The sequence below is a fragment of the Aquarana catesbeiana genome, linkage group LG04 (genome assembly GCF_042186555.1).
Source record: "Aquarana catesbeiana isolate 2022-GZ linkage group LG04, ASM4218655v1, whole genome shotgun sequence".
Lineage (NCBI taxonomy): Eukaryota > Metazoa > Chordata > Amphibia > Anura > Ranidae > Aquarana > Aquarana catesbeiana.
In genome coordinates this window covers 248,403,034-248,430,628 of record NC_133327.1, presented here as the reverse complement: position 1 = coordinate 248,430,628, position 27,595 = coordinate 248,403,034, and the positions used below count along the sequence as shown (strand labels likewise).

General features: G+C 41.7%; 1 protein-coding gene across 1 annotated transcript in view; it reads right to left on the bottom strand.

The window, feature by feature from the left end:
• The window catches only part of LOC141139848 (probable cation-transporting ATPase 13A5), a 266,762-nt gene that overhangs the window by 73,705 nt on the left and 165,462 nt on the right, over positions 1-27,595 (bottom strand). Inside the window, exons 17-20 of the mRNA XM_073626376.1 lie at positions 9,886-10,003; positions 5,699-5,823; positions 4,519-4,682; positions 1,893-2,030 (exon numbers count right to left, since the gene is read on the bottom strand). Of these exons, the coding sequence (XP_073482477.1) occupies positions 1,893-2,030; positions 4,519-4,682; positions 5,699-5,823; positions 9,886-10,003 (545 nt within the window). The remainder of the gene's footprint in view (positions 1-1,892; positions 2,031-4,518; positions 4,683-5,698; positions 5,824-9,885; positions 10,004-27,595) is intronic.

Here is a 27,595-nt window from a genome sequence, read left to right as displayed (position 1 = left end):
AATTATTTTTATATTATTATTATAATTTACAGGATTTATATAGCGCCTATAATCATAAGGGGGCAATTCTTTTATCACCATTGTAACAGGGAATTTCAATGACCACCAATATAAAGGGGCGTAACCCTAACCTAGGGATAAGAGACAAATTGTCACATTCAATTGACTCCAAAACATTTTGCTTAAAATGTCCCAAGTGGAAATGCTCAAGTCTCAGTGAAATACAATGGGGTTAACTGGACACAGACATTCTAAAAAAAAAACTGGTAAAAGTTCTCTGCTACGACCACCAGCATACAGTAAATGTGGGAACTGCTCCCTCGGCCAGCAACATAAGGAGGTACTACAGCAACCACCAATGTAAGGGACACTGCTCCCCTGACCACCAGTGAAAGGAGGCACTTCTTTACTAACCATCAACATAAAGGGCACTACATTGGCTAGCAATGTAAGGGAGCACTTGACTGACCATCAACATAGGGAGATACTACACTGACCACCATTGTAAAGGGCATTATAATGACCATCAAAATGAGAGGTCACTTCTGCACTGTCCTTCAGTGGTGACAGACCATAAAAACATACGCACTCACCAATGAAGATAGAAGAATATAATCAATTAAAGCAAACTGCAACGATTATGGAGCAAGCCACAACTCTTAAGCCAGCCATAGATGATGTGATTTTCTTTCATGCAACCACAGAAAACTGCTTGGTACCCCCATCAACACAGTCAGTGTTGATATGGGGAATCCTTCCCGTGGAGCTATTGTGTTCACCCGACGCGAGGCATGGAGAGCCGTCCCTGGCAGGAGAACAAAGTGATAGTTGCTAGCGGCTACAGCCTATGGCAACAATCGCATCCTAAAAATCCAACATGCTGGTTGTATCCAAGTTGATCGATGAATCGGCTTGGGTACAATCAGTCTGCTCATACATGTTTCGAATCTCAGCTGGTCCCTGCTGAACCGCCTGAGATGTGGACTGTTAAAAGCTGGCTTTAGAGTTCCTTTGACATAGTGTTTGACAAATGTGTATTGAGTTGTTTGGATCAACATATTCTCTCCATCATGCATATCATAGGGTGCTTGATGACCATCAGAAAGATGTGTAGAACAACCTCTTTTGATGCCTGTGTATGAGTGTTGGGACAGTTAATTAGTTTAGACAGCAATATGCTAAATAAGCACCTTAAACCTTTCTTGAAATCATACAGGACAACATTAAAGGTTCTGATAAACATAAGGTTTCCATCATCTGATAACTAAAGCCTTGTACACGCTGACAGTTTTTTTTTGTCCAACCCAGAGGAGCTTGCTGTTCTGACTATGTGATGTTAGTACAGCGATCTCCATGCTGTGCTATTGTGTTCTGACAGGGGGACTGCCCCTCCCCCACCCTTCCAGAACACACTGGTCAGCTCTTGTAGGCATTTGCTGATTGAATACCAATTGGCTGCTGTCTTTCCAGCATACCCATTCGACAGAAGCCGGACATTTGCCAGGCTTTTGTCAGGTAGGCTCCTATACACACGTGCCGAAGATCGTCCAGCTTCTGTTGAACCGGAGTCGATACCGGACGATATTTGGCCCATGTGTACCAGGCTTTAGACTTTTGTAAGATTAGTGGACAGTTGGGTTGGCATGACAAACATCATTAAGACACATTTTTATTTCAAAAAGACTACCGTCTGCCTGACTACTGTATGTAAGACAAGAACACTCCTACCATGGCTGGATTATTTCCAAATATCATTTGTGTTTGTCTATAGCTATTTCTGTCCCCATAAGATGCTTTTAAAACTGGACCAATAACATCCACTCAACATCCACATTGGCTTGAATACCACTCATTGATTGGCTCATAAGGTTTGTTTATCCTTAAATACTTACATCTGGTACCAAACTAGGGAAATGTTTCTTCATAATATCATACGTTTTTCCATTCATAGCATAATGATATTTCCCGCCACTAGCATGAAATCCCCAAATGCTATCAGTGGTAGTGGTTACAAGGTGCTTTACTGAATTCTAAAACGAGAAAATATTTTTGTTATGTTTGTAAAGTTTCTGCAATCTCTCAAATCCAAACCACAATTCCCTCTAATATGCCATGTTTCCCTTATTTATGATATAGTTGGAGAACAATTAGTAAAAACTAAAGAATTAGATTAATTAGTTTAGACAGCAAACATATTCTCCTGTGCATGTATTTCCATAATGCAAAGAGCCTTAAAAATAAATCAAGTGTCAATGAAAAGTTGTTATTATTTAAGGCAGTCATCTAGGCAACCAATCAGTCACCACCTCGTCTGGGTGTAACTTTAGCCGATTGAATCCTGATATGGTGCTAGGGCTTATCTTATTTAGGAATTAATACTTAAGAGGCGCTTTATTAAAACTTTTTTACTAATGTACTGCACTGAGAACCCTTTTTTTATCTATTCATATTTGAGCAATACTGGGATCATCTGGATACAACCAGGTTGGAGGGAGACCTTAAATCCCCATGCGCTTATTGACCACCTATCACTTAGTGGTCACCTTGGCTTGGTAAGCCTTTCTGTATGCTCTGTTCTGGTTCGGGGAGCACGCTATCCATACTGTTGTGATTTGGGTCCAGTTCTTCAGTCTTTTACACTTAGTGCCTTTCACTAAGGATCACTGTGGAGATCACTTTCTTTGACATTTAGATGTCTGTGAAATCCCACATATGGACTTATTTTCACTTTGTTTATGCTATATTCATTTAATACATTTATAATTGTTTGTTTTTCACTATTTTTTGATTAATGGATTCAGCCTTTTTTTTTTTTTGAAGATTATCATTTGTTAGCACTGCACTATATTTATATAATTAAAATAAAAGAAAGAAAGCATATAAAAGAAAACTAACACAGTCACCACATCTACAAATTGGTAAGTTGCAAAATAGGAAATGTTTGCTTTTGGGTTAGAAAGTAGGTTAATAAGAATAAACATTTTTCTTAAATAAGGTGAGAGGTGTCTTCTAACTTTGTGATACATAGGGCTAACTTTTAGCAAGGCTTAAAATAGATTTTTGTATGTTAGTATGCAAAGATACTTAAAGCCTAAGTTTAATTAAATGTAAAAAATCAGCACAATGGACAATACTTACAATACTTAATTAATGAGAAGTGGTCCTTGTACTGGTATCTGCTGTCCCAGTTAAAATATTATGTTCTCTGCAACCTTGGCCTCCCCCCTTTCACCCCAGCAGTAGCTTTCCGATGTTGCATAGGTTAACACAACCGCTGGACCTGCCATAGGCATTCCTCAAGAGTACCGACTATGCCTGCACTTTCTGCACCACCTCCTTCATTCATAGAAGCTATGCTATAGCTTCCATAAAAAAAAAAGTCTTCTATTAATAGAGGAGGCAGACCTTTGATTTGCCTGCCCATTCTCGACTCGTAGAACACTTTTTATTGATGGAGGCTATAGTACAGCTTCTATGAATGGAGGAGGAAAGGAAAGGGTGACATTGTCAGCACTCTTAATAAGTGCCTATGATAGGTCCAGCAGCTGTATTAACCTCCACAGCACGTGAAGATTACAAGGACAGCTGGCATCTCACTAGATGTAAGTGCCATCCCTTGTGCTGATTTCTTGAAAAAAAAAAAAACACAAACGTATGCATTTAAGGACAATTCCATGAATTAAGATATTATTTTTGGCAGCCTACATCAATTAGCATCCCCTTATGTCTCTTGTAATAATTCCCTGAAGTAGTTCATCTTTACTTTCCTTACCAAGCAAGGTCATAGATAAGATGCCACTCTCTTGTATCTTAGATCCCCAAATATTTAATGATCCTACATTATCTAGCACCAAATTGGGGGGAGTGTGACCCCATCACTTGACTATATAATTGCAAAGTCAGGTGGTAAAATGTGAGAATAGTGTTGATATCTTTTCACTGCAGTTCCAAAGAAAAATAGAACGCTATTATACTATTTCAACTACTAACAATCACATAAAACTAAACTTTTGGGTAGCTGCATGCCTCTATACCAGATTTTCCACTAAAAGATCTTAAAGACTGGTGATAAGAAAAATGTTTCCAGTTCTATTCAAACAACCTTAGGTGCAAGAATTAAAATGAATGCACTTGTTCTGTCCAATAGCTGGCATCGTTGGAGTACATACTGGAGGAAACTTTGGTAATAACATTTTTAAAATCTATACTATTTAAAATGGATGCACCTGATCTGTCTGATAGTTGGCATAGCTGGAGAACAAATTGGAGAAAACTTTGTTAATGAAGTTGTTTGAATCTACAGTATTTAACACTAGGGGTCGAGTTGATCATTATGAGGAGGTGAAAAGGGCTCTTAGTAGGTTCTGTCCTAATTTCATAAGTGAAGATTGCACATGCTCAAATTGTCTAGCAACACCTTTATTGTGGGACTGCTAGTGCTTCTAGACTTGTTTGTTTAAAAAAAAAAAAAAAAAACAAAATAATTATTTTTGCTTAACATCTGTATATGTCACTTACATTCTGAATATGCAGTTTGTCTGTGCTTTTTTCTACTGGCTGACAAATGAATGATGCTGAAGAACCATCTTTAGGCTCACAAGCTTCCAAGAGGCGTAAACTGGAAGCATCAGGTACCATGCCAGAGTTTAGTCCAACTGTGCATGCCGTCTGAAGGTTATCACCTGGTAACATACAAAAATTTTGTGATTATGATAATGGTAATAATATTATTAATTTTAAAAAATGACTGAAATTAAATTTTGCAAAAAACAAAAACAAACACAAAGTAATATTTCTTTTTAATTGCATTGTTCAACATTATAGTGTTCTCTAAAAAGCTGAAAAAAGCAAAACAGAAAGTAAAAGAGATATGTAGAATTACTGTGATGAAAACAGATATAAGAAATAGTGACACTTATGCCGTGTACACACGGGCGGACTTTTCGACCAAACTGGTCCGACGGGACGAATCTGTCGGACAATCCGACCGTGTGTGGGCTTCATTGGACCTGCAGCGGACTTTTTCGGTCTAAAATCAGACGGACTTTAGATTTGGAACATGTTTCAAATCTTTCTGACGGACTCGATTCCAGTCGAAAAATCTGCTCGTCTGTTTGCTAGTCCGACGGACGAAAACCGACGCTAGGGCATCTATTGGCTACTGGCTATCAACTTCCTTATTTTAGTCCAGTCGTACGTCATCACATACGAATCCGTCAGACTTTGGTGTGATTGTGTGTCAAGTTCGTTCGTTCGAAAGTCCATCAAAAGTCTGATGAAAGTCCGTTGGAAAGACCGTCGGACCGTTGATGCTGAAAAGTCCGCCCGTGTGTACACGGCATTAGTGCCATTTCCACAAGCTGCGTATGCTTTTCACATGCTTTGTTCCCTTACTGCTCTGTTTGGCCATTGAAAACAAAGAGATGAAGCCTTGTATTGGTTTCATGTTGTGATTTGGCCCTGTCCTTGTTCAATTTGACAGCTCTGGGTGCATGAGCAGCCAATCACCATGCACCAGCACTGTGATTTGCCAGGAAGAGGAATCACCTTAAATATACAGTCTGAAAAAAAAATCCTTACAGTTGACTTTGTCTAGCAGACAACTGTGAGCCATTGTGCCAAATGGATAATAAACCATGTTATACAGACATATCTACACAAAAGTACATACTATTTCATTACTCAGATGTAGTCCTACCTGTCACCATGATTGTTCTTATGTTAGCAGATTTTAGTTCGTGAAGAACTGGTTTTGTTTCTGGCTTAAGCCTGTTCTCCATTATCAAGAATCCAAGAAAAAAAAGATCATGTTCCACCTCTTCCCTGGAAATATGTTAATGTATATTGGTCAGAACAGACAGAAATTATTTTCTAAAAATCTGTGTTCCCACATAGATTAATAGAGCCAATCATCTAACATTACTAAATACCCCATATCATAGTATATGTATTACTGTGGAAAAAAAAATCTACATTTACATTAGCCAAACATCAATTACTTAGTGGATGGTCTGTTCAGAAGCAGATCTGGAAATTTTGTCAGTCTTGTAGATATGAAAATCTGATTCTGTGAACTGCAGTTTTCAGATTCTCCTGAATATGTTCATTCCCCTAATGCTTTATTTTTAAAGTGGTTGCAAAGGCTGAAGGTTTTTTTTTACCTTCATGCATTATATGCATGAAGGTAAAAATCCTTCTCTATGCTACTCCCCCCACAGCCCCCCTTTATACTCACCTGAGCCCCATCTTGATCCAGTGATGTGCAAGGGAGCCCTGGCTGTCCTGGGTCTCTCTCTTTTCATTGGCCCCCATTGCTGTCAATCACAGCCAGTAAGCCAATGAGGAGAGAGCGGGGGCAGGACGCCACATGGACCATTGCTCCCAAAGCAAGTGGCTAGCTATCGGGGCACTGGTCAAGGGGAAGGAGGAAGAAGAAAAACAGGATCTGGGCTGCTCTGCGCAAAACCATTCAACAGAGCAGGTAAGTATGACATGTTTGTCATTCAAAAAAAAAGAACCATTCAAAAAAACAGTCACTTTAAATATGAGATTGTCTGTGCCACCATTCTTGATTGGTTGATAACAAACAATTTGGCAGCCTGAGCTTCTGTAATTGGCACGTGAGGGTGTAATGCAGGTCAATTGAGGTGTGTAGTAGATACAAGGAAAATGTACACTGGCAGTTTGCTTAATCTGTTCTTTCAATCCATTATTATTAAAATGAAATAGCCTACAAAACCCAACATGCCCCCTCCCTTTCTTCCAGACATAGCAGCCTGGCAGACAATGTACAGTATGTAGCGTAATATTCCTATAGTCAGCATATTCAATCTCCTTGCTTTATTATTACCACCCTGTATGTCCATGAGAATTAGTTGCTTTTGCAAGAGGAAATGCTTGTATCCCCCCCCCCCACCCTCTCAAAATCAAAATAGAGTAAATGCCCAAGTTTTCAAAAAGAAAACATAAAAGTATATTATAGTTTTTGCCCTGTCTTTTCCATCACTTGTCCAGTCCATTTAATAATATTTAAAAAGTGACATATCTGCTTCTATAGGGATTCAAGATCTGGAATATTTCCACACTATGATTTGTTAATTATGATAAACACTATAAACACCCCAAGAATGTAGCCAACTTACTACAGGAGGAAGACAAGTTGTTCTTCCCTACCAGGCTGCTATAGTGAGAGAGGGGTACATACTGCTTTTTTAGCTTTTCCTCATCAATAACTGGGCAAATGATAATGGCAGTACACTATAACATCGATATAGATGCATTTTTGCTTACTCTCTTGCTTTATGGGTATGCCTTATGTTCCAAGTTCATGAATCTGAGGAGGCCAGCTATGATGGACTTTTATTATTTTAATTTGTTTTTGTTTTTGTAGAACCTCATTGTTCTGTTAGCTAATTTTCAAAAATATCAAAAATTATGTACCAGTGTTATTTTGTAGCGCTGGTAGATTTCTATCTACCGCTGATAGGTAAATTTAGTGGGTTGTTTATTAGAGGGAGTTAGATTTGCCTCTGTTTCAGCTTGGCTGACGTTGCGTGTAGTTCCATATGTCGTTGTCACCATCGGCTGGTGTTGGAAAAGCAACGTGTTGAAGCGGATGAGTGCTCCTCTGTCCCGGAGATAACTTGGTGGAGGTGGTCCTCCGAGTTGCATTCTGGGAGAGGGTATTTATGGGACAGACACCATGTTTTAGGGTCTTTCTTCAGCCACCTGATGGCCCTCCTGGCCGACAGGTATGCACTAGGAATACCACCTCGTGGTCCTCCGTTCCGGAGGCCCGTGTCGCTGCGGCGTGGGGGTGGGCCCAGAAGCCTGTCTGGGGCCTACCACGGCAGCAGAGGAATGGTCCTGAGCTGTCTATCCTGAGTGAAGAAGCTGGACAACCGAGAAGATCCCAGAGGAGGACCCGTCATGGAAGGATCACGCAGAGTGCTGATCTGGAGAGGGGCCTGGTGACTCGGTTGGTGGACGCATTCTGAAGTAATCTTACAGTATAGTACTGCCGGGTTGGCTTAAAGGTTCAAGTACTGTATCTGACTTTCATCACAAACCAATACATCCTGTGCCAGAGGATCGTATGGGTTTTATTCCAAACAAGTCTGTGGCAGAGACTTTTGTTCGTGCTACGTACTGGCTGCTAGGCAAGTGAGAGATGTCTATCCAGGCGGGCAAAGATTGAATCCTACAAAAAGGGGAGACTATTCACTTACAAGTGTTCAATTGCAAAGAATGTTCTGAAGAATACTACAGAAAGGTATTTGAGCTTCCCTGCAGCTTTCCTTCTACCTCTTTCCTGCTACTTCCCTTGTTCGTTTATTAAACCCCTTCCCGCCGACTGTACGCATATGTGCGTACTCGGCTTTCCGGAGTTATACCGGGATGATGCCCGCAGCTGCAGGCATCATCCCGGTACCGTTGTTTTGAACGGGCGATCAACTACCCGTATATAACAACCGATGCGGCTAAAAGCCGCTCGGCTGTTATACCTGAGGGGCGGGAGGGGACATCCCCCCTCCCGCCACCTCCCGCCGCTCTTACCGGGCCTCCCGTGCGATCGGGAGGCCCAGTATCCAATCGGCTGCCTCCGGCGGCTGTGGGCGGGCTTGAACGAAGCCGTGGGCGGCTTCATTCCAGCCTTCTCAATGTAAACGCGGAAGCGACGTCATGACGTCACTTCCCGTTTACTCGGCTGCCAATGGTGCCGAATTTTAAAAAATACACAGTATTCAGAATCTCCGTTTTCGGCGATCTGAATGCTTTGAAGTGCAAAGGAGGGATTGGGGGTCTTTTAGACCCCTGATCCCTCTATAAAGAGTACCTGTCACCACCTATTACTGTCACAAGGGATGTTTACATTCCTTTTGCCAGCAATAAAATTAAAAAGAAAACATTTTTTTTTAAACACAATTTATAAGTCTAAAAATAAATAAAATAGATTAAAAAAAAAAAAAAAAAAATTTTTTAAAGCTCCCCCGTCCCCGCGAGAAAACGCATACGGAAGTCACGCCCGCATATGTAAACGGTGTTCAAATCACACATGTGAGGTATCGCTGCGATCGTCAGAGCGAGAGCAATAATTCTAGCCCTAGACCTCCTCTGTAACTCTAACCTGGTAACCATAAAAAAAATTTAAAGCGTCGCCTATGGAAATTCATAGCTACCATAGTTTGTCGCTATTCCGCGAGTGCGTGCAATTATAAAGCGTGACATGTTTGGTATCTATTTACTCGGCGTAACATCATCTTTCACATTATACTAAAAAATTGGGGTAACTTTACTGTTTGGATTTTTTAAGATTCATGGAAGTGTCCCTTTTCCAAAAATTTGTGTTTAAAACACCGCTGCACAAATACCGTGTGATATAAAATATTTCAACAATCTCCATTTTATTCTATAGATTCTCTGCTAAAAAAATATATATAATGTTTGGGGGTTCTAAGTAATTTTCTAGCAAAAAATATGGATTTTAACTTGTAAACACCAAATTTCAAAAATAGGCTTAGTCATGAAAGGGTTAAAGCATTGGAAAACCCACTCAAGTGTTTGGTGCTTATATCGTCCAGAGGTAAACTCAACGAAACCCTAGACCCGATGCCGGTGAAACAGAGGTATCGAGAGCGAAAGTAACAAGCCCGTTTAAACCAGCAGCTCCACCAAGAGTTATTGCTGCATTTCAATCCATGCAGATAGGTTTGCATATCATTACCTCTAACATCATGCAAGAGGCACAGAGTCTAGTACTGTAATTAGTTTACTGCTATGAAGTTTTTCCATCTACCAAGTACGACTATGGTCAAAAGGTGGCAATCAACATTTCTAGCAACACAAAAAAGCACCCTAATATGTATTAACATAAGCAGTACTTACCTTTTTAACATCTCTACTTTAGCATCTTCATTCATATCTAAGTTTTTATATGCCATCCCAAGGACACGGAAACCTTGCATTGTATAATGGTTGAGTACATGTGAGAAATTGATTGGCACTGTTTGAACATATAACAGAAATGCAAAATTACTTTATTTAGTGTTTACCTAAAAAACATTCTGGCTACACATCTCCCTTTTTTCTATTAGAAAAGAAAGCTGAGGATTTGGCACATATTATTATGTTGTGCCATAAATTTGTATTGTCCCAGTGAACAACTAAAATATGTTATCTTATTTTTTTTATGCAGTAAAAATATGATTTTTGTATGTACCGTAAAACCATTTTTTGAAGTCAGTTGATGGACACAGGAAGTCTTTCATGTTTAAGACATCCAAAAGAAGTACAACACAGCATGAACGCCAACAGATCCAAACAAAACAATAGAGAACTGTGGACTGTCTGCAACTTAGAGAACTGCCTGAAGGACCCTACACCTTGCAACAGCCAAGTTCTCAACATCCATTTCCTAATGCTAAAAAACCCAAGAAGCATCCACGGATCTAGTAGACAGCGAGCTGGAACCTAATCCTTAAGACTATAAGCTTGAATTATGGTCTGCCTGATCCAAGTAGAAATGGTGGAATAGGAAGCTGGAGCACATTTTCAAGTTCATTCAGGATGACAAAAAGAGAGTTGGTCTTCTTGAAAGAAACAATAGCTAAGAGCTAGTCTTTCACAGCACAAATCACATCCAGACAGAAGAGGGAAATTTCCTTTTGGTGAACTGAAGCCGGACAGGGAGAAGTAAGAGCAATGTCTTTATTTAAGTGGAAGGCAGAAACTATGTTAAATAAGAAGGAAGTCCCAAACCTTAACAGGATGTCCCTATGAAAAACCAGAAAGGGTACCTTGCAGGATAGGACCACCAAATATTTGTCTTGCAGAGGTGATGGCAACAAGGAATACCACTTGACAGTAAGAGTAGAGAAAGGAATGTGTAAGTAACATCGCACCAGCTATCAGGATAATATGCATGTGAATAAGCGAACAAGTTTACGGCATAAAAGTCTAACTGGACGTGCAACATTGCACACAAACATACGTAAAAGCATGCTGTCATGTTCACCACAGATACTGACACTTAGTGGGCCATTTAAACCTGAGCTCCGCATAGGCATAATGGCATTATACACTTCTCCATCAGCACAAGTATTTACTTCAGGGGCTCTATCAAATCCCTTTTTTATAACAAATGGTACAAGACAAGGATGCCCCCTTTCTTCACTAATTTTTACCTTGCTGATGGAACCATTGGCAATCTATATTCGCTCTCACCCCAATATTTCTGGTTTCTATATCAGGAATTGAATGCATACTATCAGCCTATTCGCAAGCGATATTATACTAATGTTAACAGTTGTAGAAAATTCCCTGGCTTTGGTTCACGATGCGTTGGGTCGGTTTAACCGAGTGTCATACTATAAGGTCAATGAATCTAAATCACACATTTTAAATCTGGGTCTATCTACCTCTATCAAAAGAAAATGAATGTCCTCCTTTCCATACGTGTGGAAGCAAGAAGGAATTAAATACCTGGGTATAACCCTCACTCTCAAAGCGAATGATATAGCAGCAGCCAACTTCCCCTTCCTAACCACACTAAAATCTAATTTACAGAACCTAGCAAAGGTGGAGCTGATCTGGTCGGGAAGATTAGCATCTTTCAAAATGCTACTGCTTCCCCACCTTTTGAACCTTTTCAGAACTCTCTTCTCTATCTACACCTCCTCCCTTGGTCACTTAATAACTGCCCACGGCTTCCAATACCACTTATACGCTGATGACACCCAAATCTATCTGTCTACTCCTCACCTCACTCCTCCAGTCTCCTCTCGCATTACTAACTTACTAACTGACATATCAGCATGGATGTCGCACCACTTCCTTAAACTAAATCTCTCTAAAACTGAGCTATTAATATTCCCCCCCGCCCGTGCCCCCCTCCATGACTTTTCCATCAAAATCAACAATGCAACCATCAGTCCCTCCCCTCACGCCAGGGTACTAGGTGTAATCCTAGACTCTGACTTGTCATTTCAGCCTCAAATCCAATCGTTGTCAAAAGTTTGTAGAATTCACCTCTGTAATATCTCTAAAATTTGCCCCTTTTTAACAACTGAAACCACCAAGCTCCTCATTCACTCCCTTGTTATCTCTCGTCTTGACTATTGCAACTCCCTTCTCATTGGCTTACCTTTCCACAGGCTATCATGAATGCTGCTGCCAGACTTATCCACCTTACCAACCGCTCAGAGTCTGCCAACCCTCTACTCCAATCCCTACACTGGCTCCCAATCACCCAGCAAATTAAATTCAAAATACTAACCACAACATACAAAGCCATTCACAACTCTGCCCCGAGCTACATCACTAATCTTGTCTCCAAATATCACCCAAATCGACCTCTCCGCTCCTCTCAAGACCTCCTGCTTTCAAGCTCTCTCATCTCCTCCTCCCATGCTCATCTCCAGGATTTCTCCAGAGCCTCTCTCATCCTCTGGAACTCGCTACCTCCATCTATCCGGCTATCCCCTACTCTTGCTACCTTCAGGCGATCCCTGAAAACTCATCCCTTTAGGAAAGTCTATCACGTCTCCAACTAATCTCCTACCACTTCCACCAGCTCATTCCCCACAGTTACAACCTTTTTTACCACCTGCCCCACCCTATGAGATTGTAAGCTCTTCTGAGCAGGGCCCTCTTAATCCTCTTGTATTTTATTGTATTATAACTGTATTGTCTCCCTTTTTTTATTGTAAAGCGCTGCGTAAACTGTTGGCGCTATATAAATCCTGAATAATAATAATAATAACTCTACCAATTCCTGTACCTAACGCCTTCTTCCAAAAAGCACAATCTCTACTAAGGTGCTACTATCGAAAGGGAGGAAAGCGAGATGCGCTTTTAGCAAATGAATCCTATCAAGGAAAGCTTGCGGGGTTGGTCATATTAATTAATGATTACCATAAGGCAGTAATTCTAACTCAATTGAAATTGTGGTTCCCTTCCATGTCTACTCCACTATGGGCAGAATTGGAATGTTCCCAAATACTGGGTGATAACCTATATAACTACCTACTAGCCAGCCGATTTATTAATTTTAGGTACTTATATAGTACCCTCAATTTATGCAGCACTTTACATATACATTGTACATTCACATCAGTCCCTACTATCAAGGAGCTTACAACTAAGAATGGGCTGAACATCCCCCAGTTAGGTTCGCACAAGAACATCCGAACAGGCAAAAAATTCGGACCAACAAAGGAACACCGTTAAAGTCTATGTGACACCAACATGAAAAAGCAAAAGAGCTTTTTTTTTAAGGCTTATATGCAAGTTATTGTCGTAAAAAGTGTTTGGGGACCTGGGTCCCGCCCCAGGGGACATGTATCAATGCAAAAAAAAGTTTGAAAATTTTTTCGGGAGCAGTGATTTTAATAATGCTTAAAGTGAAGTATAAAAATGAAAAATTCCTTTAAATATCGTGCCTGGGGGTTGTCTATAATATGCCTGTAAAGTGGCACAGTTTTCCCATGTTTAGAACAGTACCACAGCAAAATTATATTTCTAAAGGAAAAAAGTCATTTAAAATTGATTGTGGCTGTAATGAATTGTCGGGTCTCAGCAATATAGATAAAACTCATTGAAAAAAAATGGCATGGGTTCCCCCCTCAGTCCATTACAGGGCCCTTTGGGTCTGGTATGAATATTAAGTGGAACCCCGAACCAAAAAAAAAAACATTGCGTTGGGGGTCCCCTCAAAATCACTGGTATGGACTTTAAGGGGAACCCTGCGCCAAAATGTTTTAAAAAATTGCGTAGGGGTCCCCCCAAAATCCATACCAGACCCTTATCCGAGTACGCAACCTGGCAGGCCACAGGAAAAGGGGGGGACCAGAGAGCGCCCCCCCTGAACCGTACCAGGCCACATGCCCTCAACATGGGGAAGGTGCTTTGGAGTAGCCCCCCAAAACACCTTGTCCCCATGTTGATGGGGACACGGGCCTCATCCCCACAACCCTTGCCCGGTGGTTCTGGGGGTATGCGGGCAGGGGGCTTATCAGAATCTGGAAGCTCCCTTTAACAAGGGGACCCCCAGATCCCGGCCTCCCCCCCATGTGAATTGGTAACAGGTATATTGTAGCCCTACCATTTCACAAAAGAAAGTGTCAAAAATAGTAAAAAAGACAGGAGACACTTTGGGACAAGTCCTTTATTAAAAGATAAAAAAATAAAAATGTCCAGCGATGTCCATTCATCTTCTATCACGCTGCCCAACAAACCAAAAAAAGAAAAAAAAACGCAACAGCCCCGCCTCCATGGGAGGCTCCCGCTGAGTGACGCTTCTTCTTGGTGACAGCTCTTATATAGCTGAGAGCGGAGCCACCCAGTGACGTGAACGGGTGGCCCTGCCCCCCTCTGACACCTCGTGACATCAGAGGAAGGCAGGGTCACCCGTTTACGTCACCAAGGGACTTTGAAAAAGCGCATGCGTGCAAAACATGTAAGCCATGGTAGTCACGGCAACCTAGGGGTTGCGGTTCACCACGACAGACCGACATCCTGTTTACCTTCACTTCCGGTGCAACGCCCACGTCATTCCGGCTGGCTCCAGCCAGCTCGTTCAGCACTTCTGGTCCCATCCCTCAGCGGTGGACATCACATTATACCGCCTGTAGCCTAGCGGTGTGTACACCTGAGATCAGCTATAGAGCTGACAGCTGTCCATAAGGATCCTCCGCTATTGCTGTTCATCTTGGACACCGGCTGAGTCTGACCACTGGTCTAAGGTAGAAGCTGACCGATTGATGTTAATCCCTTTGCACCCGGATGTCACGGTGGTACAGTTTCTATTCTTCCACATTAATATCAACAATGACTACTTGCTTTTTATGATTGCTTCTGCAACCTCTGCAAGTTTTTATCATTGACAGTTGTTTATCCCCCAGAAGCGCAACAAATAAATATACTTTTTACTTGGCCAAAGGTATGCTCCACCCATAGAGCACTACTTCTTTGCTTTTGTGTTTTGTTATCCATTTTTTCCAGTGGTTGGTGGCTGCACTGGGTTCTAACTCATTTTACATTTTCCAGGATTTGTATACCTACAAATACGGCTGACAGTTTATAGCGCTCAAGGAACTTTGTTTGTGTTAGATGTAAACCTGTTAGAGTCTGCAAAAGACTTGCGACTGGGGTGGAGGTTCACCTTCTAGCAGGACAACGACCCTAAACATACAGCCAGAGCTACAATGGGATGGTTTTGATCAGGCCTGGACTGGGACAAAGAAATATGTAAAATTTATATTTAAATGGGGTATGGCGCTTCCTATAGGACTATATGGGATGGTGTATTGGGGGGGGGGGGATATTTATGTGGTCCCTTACTGTCCTAGTATAAGCTATACCAAGAACAGTTTATGCTATACCAAAGGCAGTTTATACCCCCAACCATAACCCCTATTGGTGGTGCATGTTACCACCAAAAATTAATTAATATGCAGAAAGGAAAGTGGTCTTCAGTGATATAGTTATACAAATCAAAAATCATACATGTGAACACACTAAATAAGGGGGTGTAGACTAAACCCCTACATCTGTGATAGATCCACACCCAGAAGCCACCACAGATGAAAATGACTTAAATTAAGTCAATAATATAAACATAAAGTACACCTCTGCCTAAGTAGTGCAAAATATATACAAATTAATTAAAAAATATATAAATATATAAAAATAGTGAACATAGACCAAAAGATGCTAAATCATTGGCATTAGGCAAAAACATATACCATAAACCATAAAAGTGCACCTCTGCCTAATTAATGCAAATATGTACAAATCAATTAGTAATTAGTGATCATAGTCCATAAAGTGATGAATCTCTTCAAAACCAGTGTTTAAAATTTCTTTCAAGAAAAACCGTGACTGGGGTGGTCTTAGTGACTTTTGTGCTCCCCCTCAAGGGTCCCCACTCACCGACTCCAGCAACCCCAGAAGGGGCAAACAGCATAGAGTATCTCGACCACGATCTCCTCTCCACCACAATCATATGAGACATCCAGGGTGGTCTCCGCTCACCGTGTTGTTGATTAAAGTATATTCATAGTAGCTCCCATACACAGTGAGATTGTAGGTTTTCCAATCTTTTGTTTTATCAGTAAAAGTTATAGTTGCAGTATACAATGCACTGTCCTCCAGTTTTAGATTTCCAATCTTTAGTGATCTTCCATCATTCAGGATCTCCAGTCTTCCTTCAAATGAATCCTCTATATAAGCTCAGCTGGCTAGTGTTTGCTCAATCTACGGAGGAGGAGAAGAAGTTCCGGACACACTGAATGGCCTTATAAACAAATCCATCCTCATGTCACTGGCTAATGATTCCTCACCTTCTGTACAACAAGTCATTTGGAATTTCGAAAGAAGTCTATTGGCGGCTTACTCAAATAATCATATTACTTATATAGAGGATTCATTTGAAGGAAGACTGGAGATCCTGAATGATGGAAGATCACTAAAGATTGGAAATCTAAGACTGGAGGACAGTGCATTGTATATTGCAACTATAACTTTTACTGATAAAACAAAAGATCGGAAAACCTACAATCTCACTGTGTATGGGAGCTACTATGAATATACTTTAATCAACAACACGGTGAGTGGAGACCACCCTGGTTGTCTCATATGATTGTGGTGGAGAGGAGATCGTGGTCGAGATACTCTATGCTGTTTGCCCCTTCTGGGGTTGCTGGATTCGGTGAGTGGGGACCCTTGAGGGGGAGCACAAAAGTCACTAAGACCATCTGAGAGCACCCCAGTCACGGTTTTTCTTGAAAGAAATTTTGAACACTGGTTTTGAAGAGATTCATCACTTTATGGACTATGATCACTAATTACTAATTGATTTGTACATATTTGCATTAATTAGGCAGAGGTGCACTTTTATGGTTTATGGTATATGTTTTTGCCTAATGCCAATGATTTAGCATCTTTTGGTCTATGTTCACTATTTTTATATATTTATATATTTTTTAATTAATTTGTATATATTTTGCACTACTTAGGCAGAGGTGTACTTTATGTTTATATTATTGACTTAATTTAAGTCATTTTCATCTGTGGTGGCTTCGGGGTGTGGATCTATCACAGATGTAGGGGTTTAGTCTACACCCCCTTATTTAGTGTGTTCACATGTATGATTTTTGATTTGTATAACTATATCACTGAAGACCACTTTCCTTTCTGCATATTAATTAATTTTTGGTGGTAACATGCACCACCAATAGGGGTTACGGCTGGGGGTATAAACTGCCTTTGGTATAGCATAAACTGTTCTTTGTATAGCTTATACTAGGACAGTAAGGGACCACATAAATATCACCCCCCCCCCCCCCCCAATACACCATCCCATATAGTCCTATAGGAAGCGCCATACCCCATTTAAATATAAATTTTACATTCTGTGGAGGATCCTTAGGGAAGCTCCTTTAGGGGGCTGCACACCTATATTTTTGTCCTAAGCGCAGCTTTCAAACATACTTATTGGGACAAAGAAATATGCCTGGGATAGGGATGAGCTTCGAGTTCGAGTCGAACCCATGTTCGACTCGAATATCGCGTGTTCGACTGTTCGCCGAATTGCGAACGTTATAGGCCGCTCGCGCCAAATTCGAGTGGCGCGTCATGGCCCATAATTCACTGCGGCATCGCAGTACATTGCTGGCTGATGATTGGCCAAGAATGCACTATGACCCGCATGCTTGGCCAATCACAGCGCCGTCTGCACAGAGAGCCATAATTGGCCAAAGCCAGGGTGGCTTTGGCCAATTATGGCTCAGGGGGTTTGTACACGCCCCACATTATATAAGCCCCCCCTAAGGCCTACCTGAAGACAAGTGCCGGTGTTCTTCCTTCTGATCCTATTAATACCACAGGCAGGCAGGTTGAAGTATTTACAGTTAGTGTACTGTGTACCCTGCACAGTTGCACCTATAGCTACCTGAAGACAAGTGCTGGTGTTCTTATTCTGATCCTATTAATACCACAGGCAGGCAGCTTGAAGTATTTATAGTTAGTGTACTGTGTACCCCTGCACAGTTGCACCTATAGCTACCTGAAGACAAGTGCTGTTGTTCTTCTTCTGATCCTATTAATACCACAGGCAGGCAGCTTGAAGTATTTACAGTTAGTGTACTGTGTACCCTGCACATTTGCACCTATAGCTACCTGAAGACAAGTGCTGGTGTTCTTCTTCTGATCCTATTAATACCACAGGCAGGCAGCTTGAAGTATTTACAGTTAGTGTACTGTGTACCCTGCACAGTTGCACCTATAGCTACCTGAAGACAAGTGCTGGTGTTCTTCTTCTGATCCTATTAATACCACAGGCAGGCAGCTTGAAGTATTTACAGTTAGTGTACTGTGTACCCTGCACAGATGCACCTATAGCTACCTGAAGACAAGTGCTGGTGTTCTTCTTCTGATCCTATTAATACCACAGGCAGGCAGCTTGAAGTATTTACAGTTAGTGTACTGTGTACCCTGCACAGTTGCATCTATAGCTACCTGAAGACAAGTGCTGGTGTTCTTCTTCTGATCCTATTAATACCACAAGCAGGCAGCTTGAGGTATTTACAGTTAGTGTACTGTGTACCCTGCACAGTTGCACCTGTAGCTACCTGAAGACAAGTGCTGGTGTTCTTCTGCTGATCCTATTATTACCACAGGCAGGCAGCTTGAAGTATTTACAGTTAGTGTACTGTGTACCCTGCACAGTTGCATCTATAGCTACCTGAAGACAAGTGCTGGTGTTCTTCTTCTGATCCTATTAATACCACAGGCAGGCATTCTGCTAGCTGCAGTATAATCAGTATATATACATATATATATATATATATATATATATATATATATATATATATATATACATCCCAGTTTTGTGCAGCTACATCTCACTGCAGGCCATTAGTATGTCTGGAAGGCCAACAAGGAGAGACAGACAGTCACAAGCCAATAAAAGAGGGCAAGCAGGCTCTGTGTCTAGAGGCAACCGTGCTGGTTGTGAACACGATGCATCCCCATCAGCTTGTGGCACACACTTGTCCTTTTTTTCAGCAGCTGGCCGTGTTGAGCTGCAACATGCGGAAGACTTGGTAGAGTGGATGACCATGCCGTCCTAACCCTCCTCATCCTCTCTCACCCAGGCTCAGGGTACTTTGTCTGGCAAAGCAGCTGCTAACGCGGCCTCTTCCCTCGGCTCAATGGCATCAGTCACTCTTTCCCTAGCCCCACCATGTCCACCTAAGGAGTCCCCAGAACTGTTTGACCACAGTGTTGAGTACATGCTCCAGGAGGATGCCCAGCGTTTTGAAGGCTCCGATGATGGTGCTCAGCTAGAGGAAGGCAGTAACATGAGCCCAGACAGAGAGGGTACCCAAGAAGGACAGCAATCCGGCAGTCATGTTCCCCCCGCTGCAGCATACTGCCAGGTTTGCTCCAGTGATGAGGAGGGAGGGGATGATGAGGTTACTGACTCCACGTGGGTGCCTGATAGGAAAGAGGAGGAAGAGGCACATCACCAACGAGGCAGGATGCCCTCCAGGGCATCACACCGCAGACCTCCGCATGTGCAGGGCGCTGCTGTCTCTGCGCGTTATTCCAAAAGTTCTTTGGTGTGAGCCTTTTTTGAGAGGAGTGCATCAGATCCCACCGCTGCTATTTGCAACACATGTCTCAAGCATATCTCGCGTGGCCAAAACATCGCCCACTTGGGCACGACATGCTTGACCAGACATATGTTGACCTGCCATGCAGTTCATTGACAAGCGTACCTAAAAGACCCACACCAAAGAACAAAGAGGACCTCTCCTTGCTCCTCATCAGCTGGGATCTTCAACCCCACTATACCTTCAGTCCTCTCTGAGACCTGAACTGAGAGGAATCAAGGTGTAGAATTAGGTGTGTCACAGCCAAGTACTTGCGGGCAATCTGCTATTGGTACACCGACGTCAGATTGAACCAGGCAAATTTCCCTGCCCCAGCTGCTGCACTGCTGAAAGAAGTTCGCTCCCAGCCATCCACATGCCCAGCGGTTGAATTATAGCTTGGTTAAATTGCTAGCACTCCAACTGCTGCCTTTTCAGCTGGTAGACTCTGCCCCCTTTCAAGAATTTGTGGAATGTGCGGTACCTCAGTGGCAGGTTCCCAAACGCCACTTTTTCTCATGGTAGGCGATTCCGGCTCTCTACCGGCATGTGGAAGGCAATGTCTGGGCCTCGCTGGACAGGGCGGTCAGTGGTAAGTTGCATATTACCGCTGACTCATGGTCCAGAAGGCATGGACAGGGACATTACCTATCTTTTATGGCACATTGGGTGACTCTGCTGGCAGCTGGGAAGGATGCAGGACAAGGTGCAGTAGTGTTGGAGGTTGTTCCATCACCACGCCTCCAAAATGCTACTACTGGTGATTCTGCCACCTCTCTCCTCCACCCCCTCCTCTTCTTCTTCCTCCATGGCCTCTTCCTGTGCTTTGTCCTCGGAACCAGCAGTGATATGTAGGCGTTCAAGGGGCTACGCAAGTACGCAGGCCAAAAGATGCCATGCAGTGCTTGAGCTGGTGTGCTTGAGGGACAGGAGCCACACTGGGGCAGAGATTCTGTTAGCTCTGCAGGGGCAGGCTCAGAGGTGGCTGATGCCACGCCAGCTTAAGGCAGGAATGGTGGTTTGCGACAATGGCACCAACCTCCTCTCCACCCTCCGACAGGGACAACTGACCCATGTGCCCTGTTTGGCTCACGTCCTTAACTTGGTGGTGCAGCGGTTCTTGGACAGGTACCCGGGCTTACAGGATGTCCTGAGGCAGGCCAGGAAAGTCTGTGTTCATTTCCGCAGGTCATAAAATGCCAGTGCTCGGTTGGCTGACCTCCAAAAGTAATTTAACCTGCCCAAAAACTGCCTAATCTGTGACATGCCCACCAGGTGGAACGTTGGCCATGCTGCAGTGGCTGCACACGCAGCAGAGGGCCATCAATGAGTACCTGTGCAACTATGGCACCAGGACAGGGTCAGGGGAGCTTGTTTTTTTTTCCCCACGCCAGTGGGCCATGACTAGGGATGCATGCACTCTCCTGTCACCATTTGAGGCCACGAGGATGGTGAGCAGTGACAGTGCATGCATCAATGACACTGGCCCCCTTGTCCACCTGTTGGAGCCCACGCTGCGTGGAATAATGGTTAGGGCACTTGAGGCAGAACAGAGGCAGGAAGAGGAGGACTTCCTTAGCTCTCAAGGCCCCCTTTATACAGACAGTGTTCCTGCGTGCCCGCCGATCACACAGGAAGAGGATGAGGAGGAGGAGGAGGATTGTGTCAGTATGGAGGTGGAGACTGGCACTCAACATCAGCAGCAGTCTTTAAGGGATCATTTACAGTTCAGAGAAACCCATGGACTTGTATGTGGCTGGGAGGAGGTGGCTCCGGATCATGTCGTCCTTAGTGACCCAGAGGACTCCGAACCGAATGCCTCAGCAAACCTACACTGCATGGCCTCCCTGATCCTGCAAAGCCTGCGGAAGGATCCACGTATTTGTGGTATCAAGGAGAGGGATCAATACTGGCTGGCAATCCTCTTTGATCCACGTTACAAGGGTAAGGTTGCAGACCTTATCTCGCCATTACAGAGGGAGCAGAGGATGAAACATCTTCGGGAGGCCTTGCAGAAAGGTCTGTTCCGCGTTCCCAGAGACTGGGAGGTTACAAACTCCTGTTCCTAGACAACGTGTTGCTGAGGCTTCGGTCAGTCAAAGAAGGAGCGGTGGAGAAAGTAGCCGTCTGACCGATGCATTCAGACAATTTTTTAGTCCGCAGCCCCAAGGTATGATCGGTTCCAGCAACCATCGTCAGCGTTTGTTTTACATGGTGCAGGAATACCTAGGGGCAAGATTTGACTTGGACACCTTTCCCACCGAAAATCCTCTGGGTTACTGGGTCTTGAGGGTGGATCACTGGCCAGAGCTTGCACAGTATGCAATTGAGCTACTGGCCTGTCCTGCATCCAACGTTCTTTCGGAACTCACATTCAGTGCTGATGGAGGCTCTTTAGCCAATCACAGGGTGCGCCTGTCCACCGACTCCGTCGATCGACTGACCTTCATAAAAATGAATCAGTCTTGGATCACCACCAGCTACCAAGCACCTGATGCTGATGTAATCAAATAATTTTTTTGAAATGTCAGATCCCTTCAAGATTGCCTATGCTGATGCTGAGTGACTATCCTGTTATGCTGAGTGACTATCCTCTTCCTCCTCAATGATCATGCTGAGAGCTTGTAAGAATATTTTTGGTTCTGGGCGCCGCCACCAGTGGCTAAGACCTAATTTTTCAGCCCCTGTTTAACAGGGGCATGTTATTACAATTTTTGATGCAATACTTTGCAGCAGGGCTCTTTCCTGCGCTCCAACTAGAGTATCTGTGAGGGGTTGCAGTGTTGTGGCACCAGCACCAGTGCCTAAGGCCCAATTTTTCAGCCCCTCTTTAACAGGGGCGTGTAATTACAATTTTTGTTGCAATATATTGCAGGAGGGTTCATTCCTGCGCTCCAACTAGAGTATCTGCGAGGGGTTGCAGTGTTGTGGCACCAGTGCCTAAGACCCAATTTTTCTGCCCTTGTTCAACAGGGACATGTAATTACAATTCTTGATCTAAAATTTCACATCAGGGCTTGTTCCAGCACCCACCAAGAGTAACTGTGAGGACTTACAGTATTGTGGCAACACCAAGACCTAAGGCCCCAATTTCTGCAGAGTATATAGGGCAGGCCCCTACTTTCCTTGTCAAAAGAAGTTTATTGAGTATACAATGTTATAAAGATACATAAAGTAAGTTTACAAGGATCTATAAAGTAAGCTCATTGTTTTACAGTAGGGTTTATATAGGTAAATATCATGAAATTTCAAATATTAAACATTGGGTTCACGTAAACCTAAATTAAAGATATATATCATTTCCTTAGTTACTTTTGTAGGTATTTAAATGATTTATACCTACTATACATATTGTTTACAAGTAGAGTGTATATAGGTCAAATAAATTCTGATAATGAGCTTTAATCGTAAGGTGGTGAAAGGGAAAGAGAAAGAAGAAAAAGGGTTGAAAGGTAGAGGTATGGTCCACAAGGTTGTCCCGCTCGTCAGTTTATTATTCTTTTTAGTTCTCTTTGAAGCCTTAGAATGGGTGTCTCTGTAAGTCATTTAATCTGTTACCATGGCAACAGGACAGAGTCATTGAAGTTTGACAGGAACTGTTGTTTTATCCAAGGATGCCAAAGTTTTTCAAATTTTGGAATTTGATTTTGATCGATGGCTACCATCTTAGCATGGGACATTGTATTATTCATTCTGTGAATTGTTTCTGCTAGTACCAATGTAGGAGATTTCCATGCCTTGGCCACTGTTTGTTTTGCAGCCGTTATTAGTTGGATCATAAGTTTGAATTGAGAGAGTGTTAACCATTCCGGTTTTAGATTAAGTAAAGTTAAATATGGATCTGGTTGTATTATTTTTTTAAATATTTTAGATGCAATCACGAAGACTTCCTTCCAGAAGGTTTGGATTACTGGGCACGTCCACCATATGTGTAAATATGTGCCTATTTCTGGGCATCCTCGAAAACAAAGAGTTGAGGTATTAGGTGAATATTTTGCCACTCTAGCGGGTACAAGGTACCAGCGAGTTAGTACTTTATAATTTGTCTCCAGTGCTAAGATGTTGGGTGAAGATGACTTAGATGTGAGCCATATGTTAGACCAGTCCGTGTCTTCTAAAGTTCGTCCCAGGTCCTCCTCCCACCTCTGAACGTAAGAGGGTCTATTAAGATTTGCTACTCCATATAATTGATTATAAAGTGATGAAATTGTACCTTTAGCAAATGGATCTTTTGTACAGATTGATTCAAAAATGGATAATTGGGATAATGGTGTATCCCCCTTTAGGAATGGTGTATAGAAATTTTTGATTTGGAGATATCTAAATATCTCAGAGTTTGGTAGATCATATTTTTCTCTAAGCGATGGGAATGAAAGGAATGATTTAGATGCTATGAAGTCATTTAGTGTCTGAATGCCTGATGTTGTCCAAGCTTTAAAAGAATTTGGGTAGATCCATGCCGGATAAAAGGCCGGATTTCTGATAAAAGAAAGGAGAGGATTGTGTGGAGATTGTAACTGATATTTGGTTTTTAGTTTATCCCAGAGAGATAAGAAGTGTTTAGTTATGGGATTATGAATTTTAAAGCGGTCTTTAGGATCAAGCCATAATAAATTTGATATTAATAGAGGGTCATTTTCTGAAGCCTCTATAAATACCCATAATGGGATTTCCTGTTTTGCATGGTATTTGGACAGACTGGCCAAATGTGCTGCTCTGTAGTAGTTAGTAAAATTAGGGTATCCCAGGCCTCCTTTATTTTTGGGAAGATGTAGTGTGTGTATAGGTATACGTGGTTTAGAAGAGCCCCATATAAACGAAGTTGCTCTTTTTTGTACTATTCTCAAAAAATAGGAAGGAATTGGAATAGGGAGGACTCTGAATAGATAAAGCAATTTGGGTAAAATAGTCATTTTGATTGCATTAATCTTCCCTATCCAGGATAAAGGAAGTTGCGACCATTGTTTTATTAGATTTGTGATCTGTCTTAATACAGGAGGATAATTGGTTGAGAATAAGTCAGAATGAGATGCTGTTAAATGAATTCCAAGATATGGGATTGTTTTTTCTGCCCATGTGAATGGGAGTGCAGCCCTAGCCGGGATCAATTCCATGTTTGTGAGTGAAATATTAAGCACTAGGCATTTCTTAGGATTAATCATAAGGCCGGATAGGGCTGCAAATCCATCAAGAGCTGGTATTAAGTTAGGACCAGTGACCTGTGGTGATGATAGAAAAAGTAATATATCGTCTGCAAATATACATAATTTGTGTGTAATACCTCCTACTTCAATGCCAGTTATAGTTTGGTTTGTTCTGATGTATTGGGCCATGGGTTTGAGTATAAGGGCAAATAATAAGGGAGATAATGGGCAACCCTGTCGGGTACCTCTTTCGATATTAAAGGCTTCAGATTTGTATCCAGCATATTTTATATAGGCTTTGGGTTTATTATATAATGCTTTGATCCATGTTAAAAAGTGGGGTCCAAAACCCCATTTTTGTAATGAATATTGAATATATTGCCAGGATACTGTGTCAAATGCCCTCTTAATATCGAGAGATAGAAAACATAAAGGGATTTTCAATTTTTTAGCAATATGTGCCAATAACACTGCCCTGCGTATATTATCGCCTGCCTGTCTATTTGGCATGAAGCCTACTTGATCTCTATGTATTAATTTTCCTATAATGCTATTGAGGCGTTTTGCTATTATTTTTGCTAATAATTTAATATCGAGGTTTAACAGAGAGATAGGCCGATAATTCACACAGGAAGTATCATCAGAAAGGGGTTTTGGGATCATACAAACAATTGCCATTAGTGTTTCTTGCCGAAAAGAATGTCCATCTAGAAGTTTGTTAAAAGTTTCAGTGAGAATGGGAGAGAGTATTTCTGAGAATGTTTTATAGTATAAAGTCGAGTAGCCGTCTGGGCCTGGTCTTTTGTTAAGTTTTAGGTCTTTTATGGCGTTAGCAAATTCATCTATAGTTATAGGCTCATCCAAACTGCTTTTTTGATTCTGAGATAACTCAGGTAAGGTTATTTTTGAGAAGAAGGATTCAGCTTCTGTAGGATTAAATTCATTGTTTGTCTTGTATAAAGTTGCGAGATGTGAGTGAAATTTATGGACTATTTTAACTGGATTACAAGTGTAAACATTTTTTGATAATTTCAAACGTATTGGTTTGAAAGATTTGTTAGTTGAATTTAATGCCCGAGCCAAATATGTACCTGGTTTGTTTGTATTCATGTAGAAATTGTGTTTGGAGCGTTTGAGGGATTTATCAACTGACTCAGTGAGAAATAGATCGTATTCCAATCTAGATTTTTCCAGATGAGATTTTGTACTCTGAGATGGATTATCTTGAAATGATATGTAGGCTGCATTAAAATTGAGTTCTAGTTTTTTTGCTAGGTTTTTGCGTTCCCGTTTAAATAGTGCCATTTGTCTTTGTATTGTACCACGCAAGACAGGCTTATGAGCTTCCCACAGTGTTATTGGGGAGATGTCTGTTGTATTATTAATTGATATGTATTCCTTTAAAGCTTGTTCAATGGCCATCTGATGTAGTGGGTGTTTGAGCATTATGTCCGGTGAGTACCACGTTGGGTCATGCGCTTTTGGTATGGCTGAGGCTATAGTAGTGTATACTGCATTATGGTCAGACCACGGAATCGGAATTATATCTGATGCAATAATTTCTGGTATCATTCCTATTGTTAGAAAAATATGATCTATTCTGATTGAAGGTTTGATGAGGGTGCGAGAAATAAGTGAATTTCTTTTTCATTGGGTTACTTTCTCTCCATGAATCTACCAGATTGTATTTGGAAAGAAGTTGAGAAAAAGGTAATCTAGAGGTTATTTTGGATGGTGTAAAAGGTGATTTATCTAGAAATGGGAGGAGGACCTGGTTCGAATCCCCACACATTATCACTGTTCCTATTTTGTGTGTATTAATCACTTGTAATATATGTGAGAGGAATGGTGTAGGTTGTTTGTTAGGTAGCGTAGTAGGAAATCACCGTGATTGCTGTATCCATTATATAACCCATGAGTATCAGGTATCTACCTTCTGGGTCTTTAATTTCTGATGATAAGGTGAATGGTGTGGATCGGTGAAATGCAATTAGAGTTCCCCTTTGCTTGGTACAGGCAGAAGCCGTGTAAATTTGTTGATAAAAAGGAGAAATATATTTTGGAGTAGAATCTTTGGTGAAGTGTGTTTCTTGGAGGCATACTATGTGAGCCTTCTTGTTATGGAAAGTACGGAAGGCTTTGGTCCTTTTTTGAGGGACATTTATTCCCTGAACATTCAGGGAAAGTATATTCAGTGGTGCCATGGCAATAGATCAAATAGTTTTGACTTACTTTTTGTTATGCAGAGCTGACTGCGCAGATCAACCTGTGTGGACTGAAGAGATGAATAGATAGAAAAGAAACCAGTGAATTCTGGAGTAAAGAGTAAACAAAAAACATATGAGATTAGATGATACATTGTATAAATTATTTTTTGCAAGTAATCACAATTTACCCGTGAAAGAGAATAAATATCTCTCTCAGGGGAATAAGTGCCTTCGTCACACTCCCACATAATATGGTTGGGAGAATGAGGAGGGCTAATGGGGGTACACGGATCTTCCGCTTACAGGAGAGAAGTGCTATGTCAAAAGACATCAAAATGATGTTTCATTAATTGGAGTGCAGAATATAGTTTTTGTTGAAATTATTTATTCCAGGGTGGTTGTATATGGTTAGTCTTGCCCTAGGCTAAATAATTCAGTTAGAAAGGTACTGTTAATAACTTTGGTATTGATGAAGATAGTTTGAATTATTTTGGGATTTTAACCCTTTTAGAGTAAACAATTACATATTTTATTCATATGTAACTGTTTAGATATGTTAACTCATAAAATTGAGGTTGTATTGCTTCAG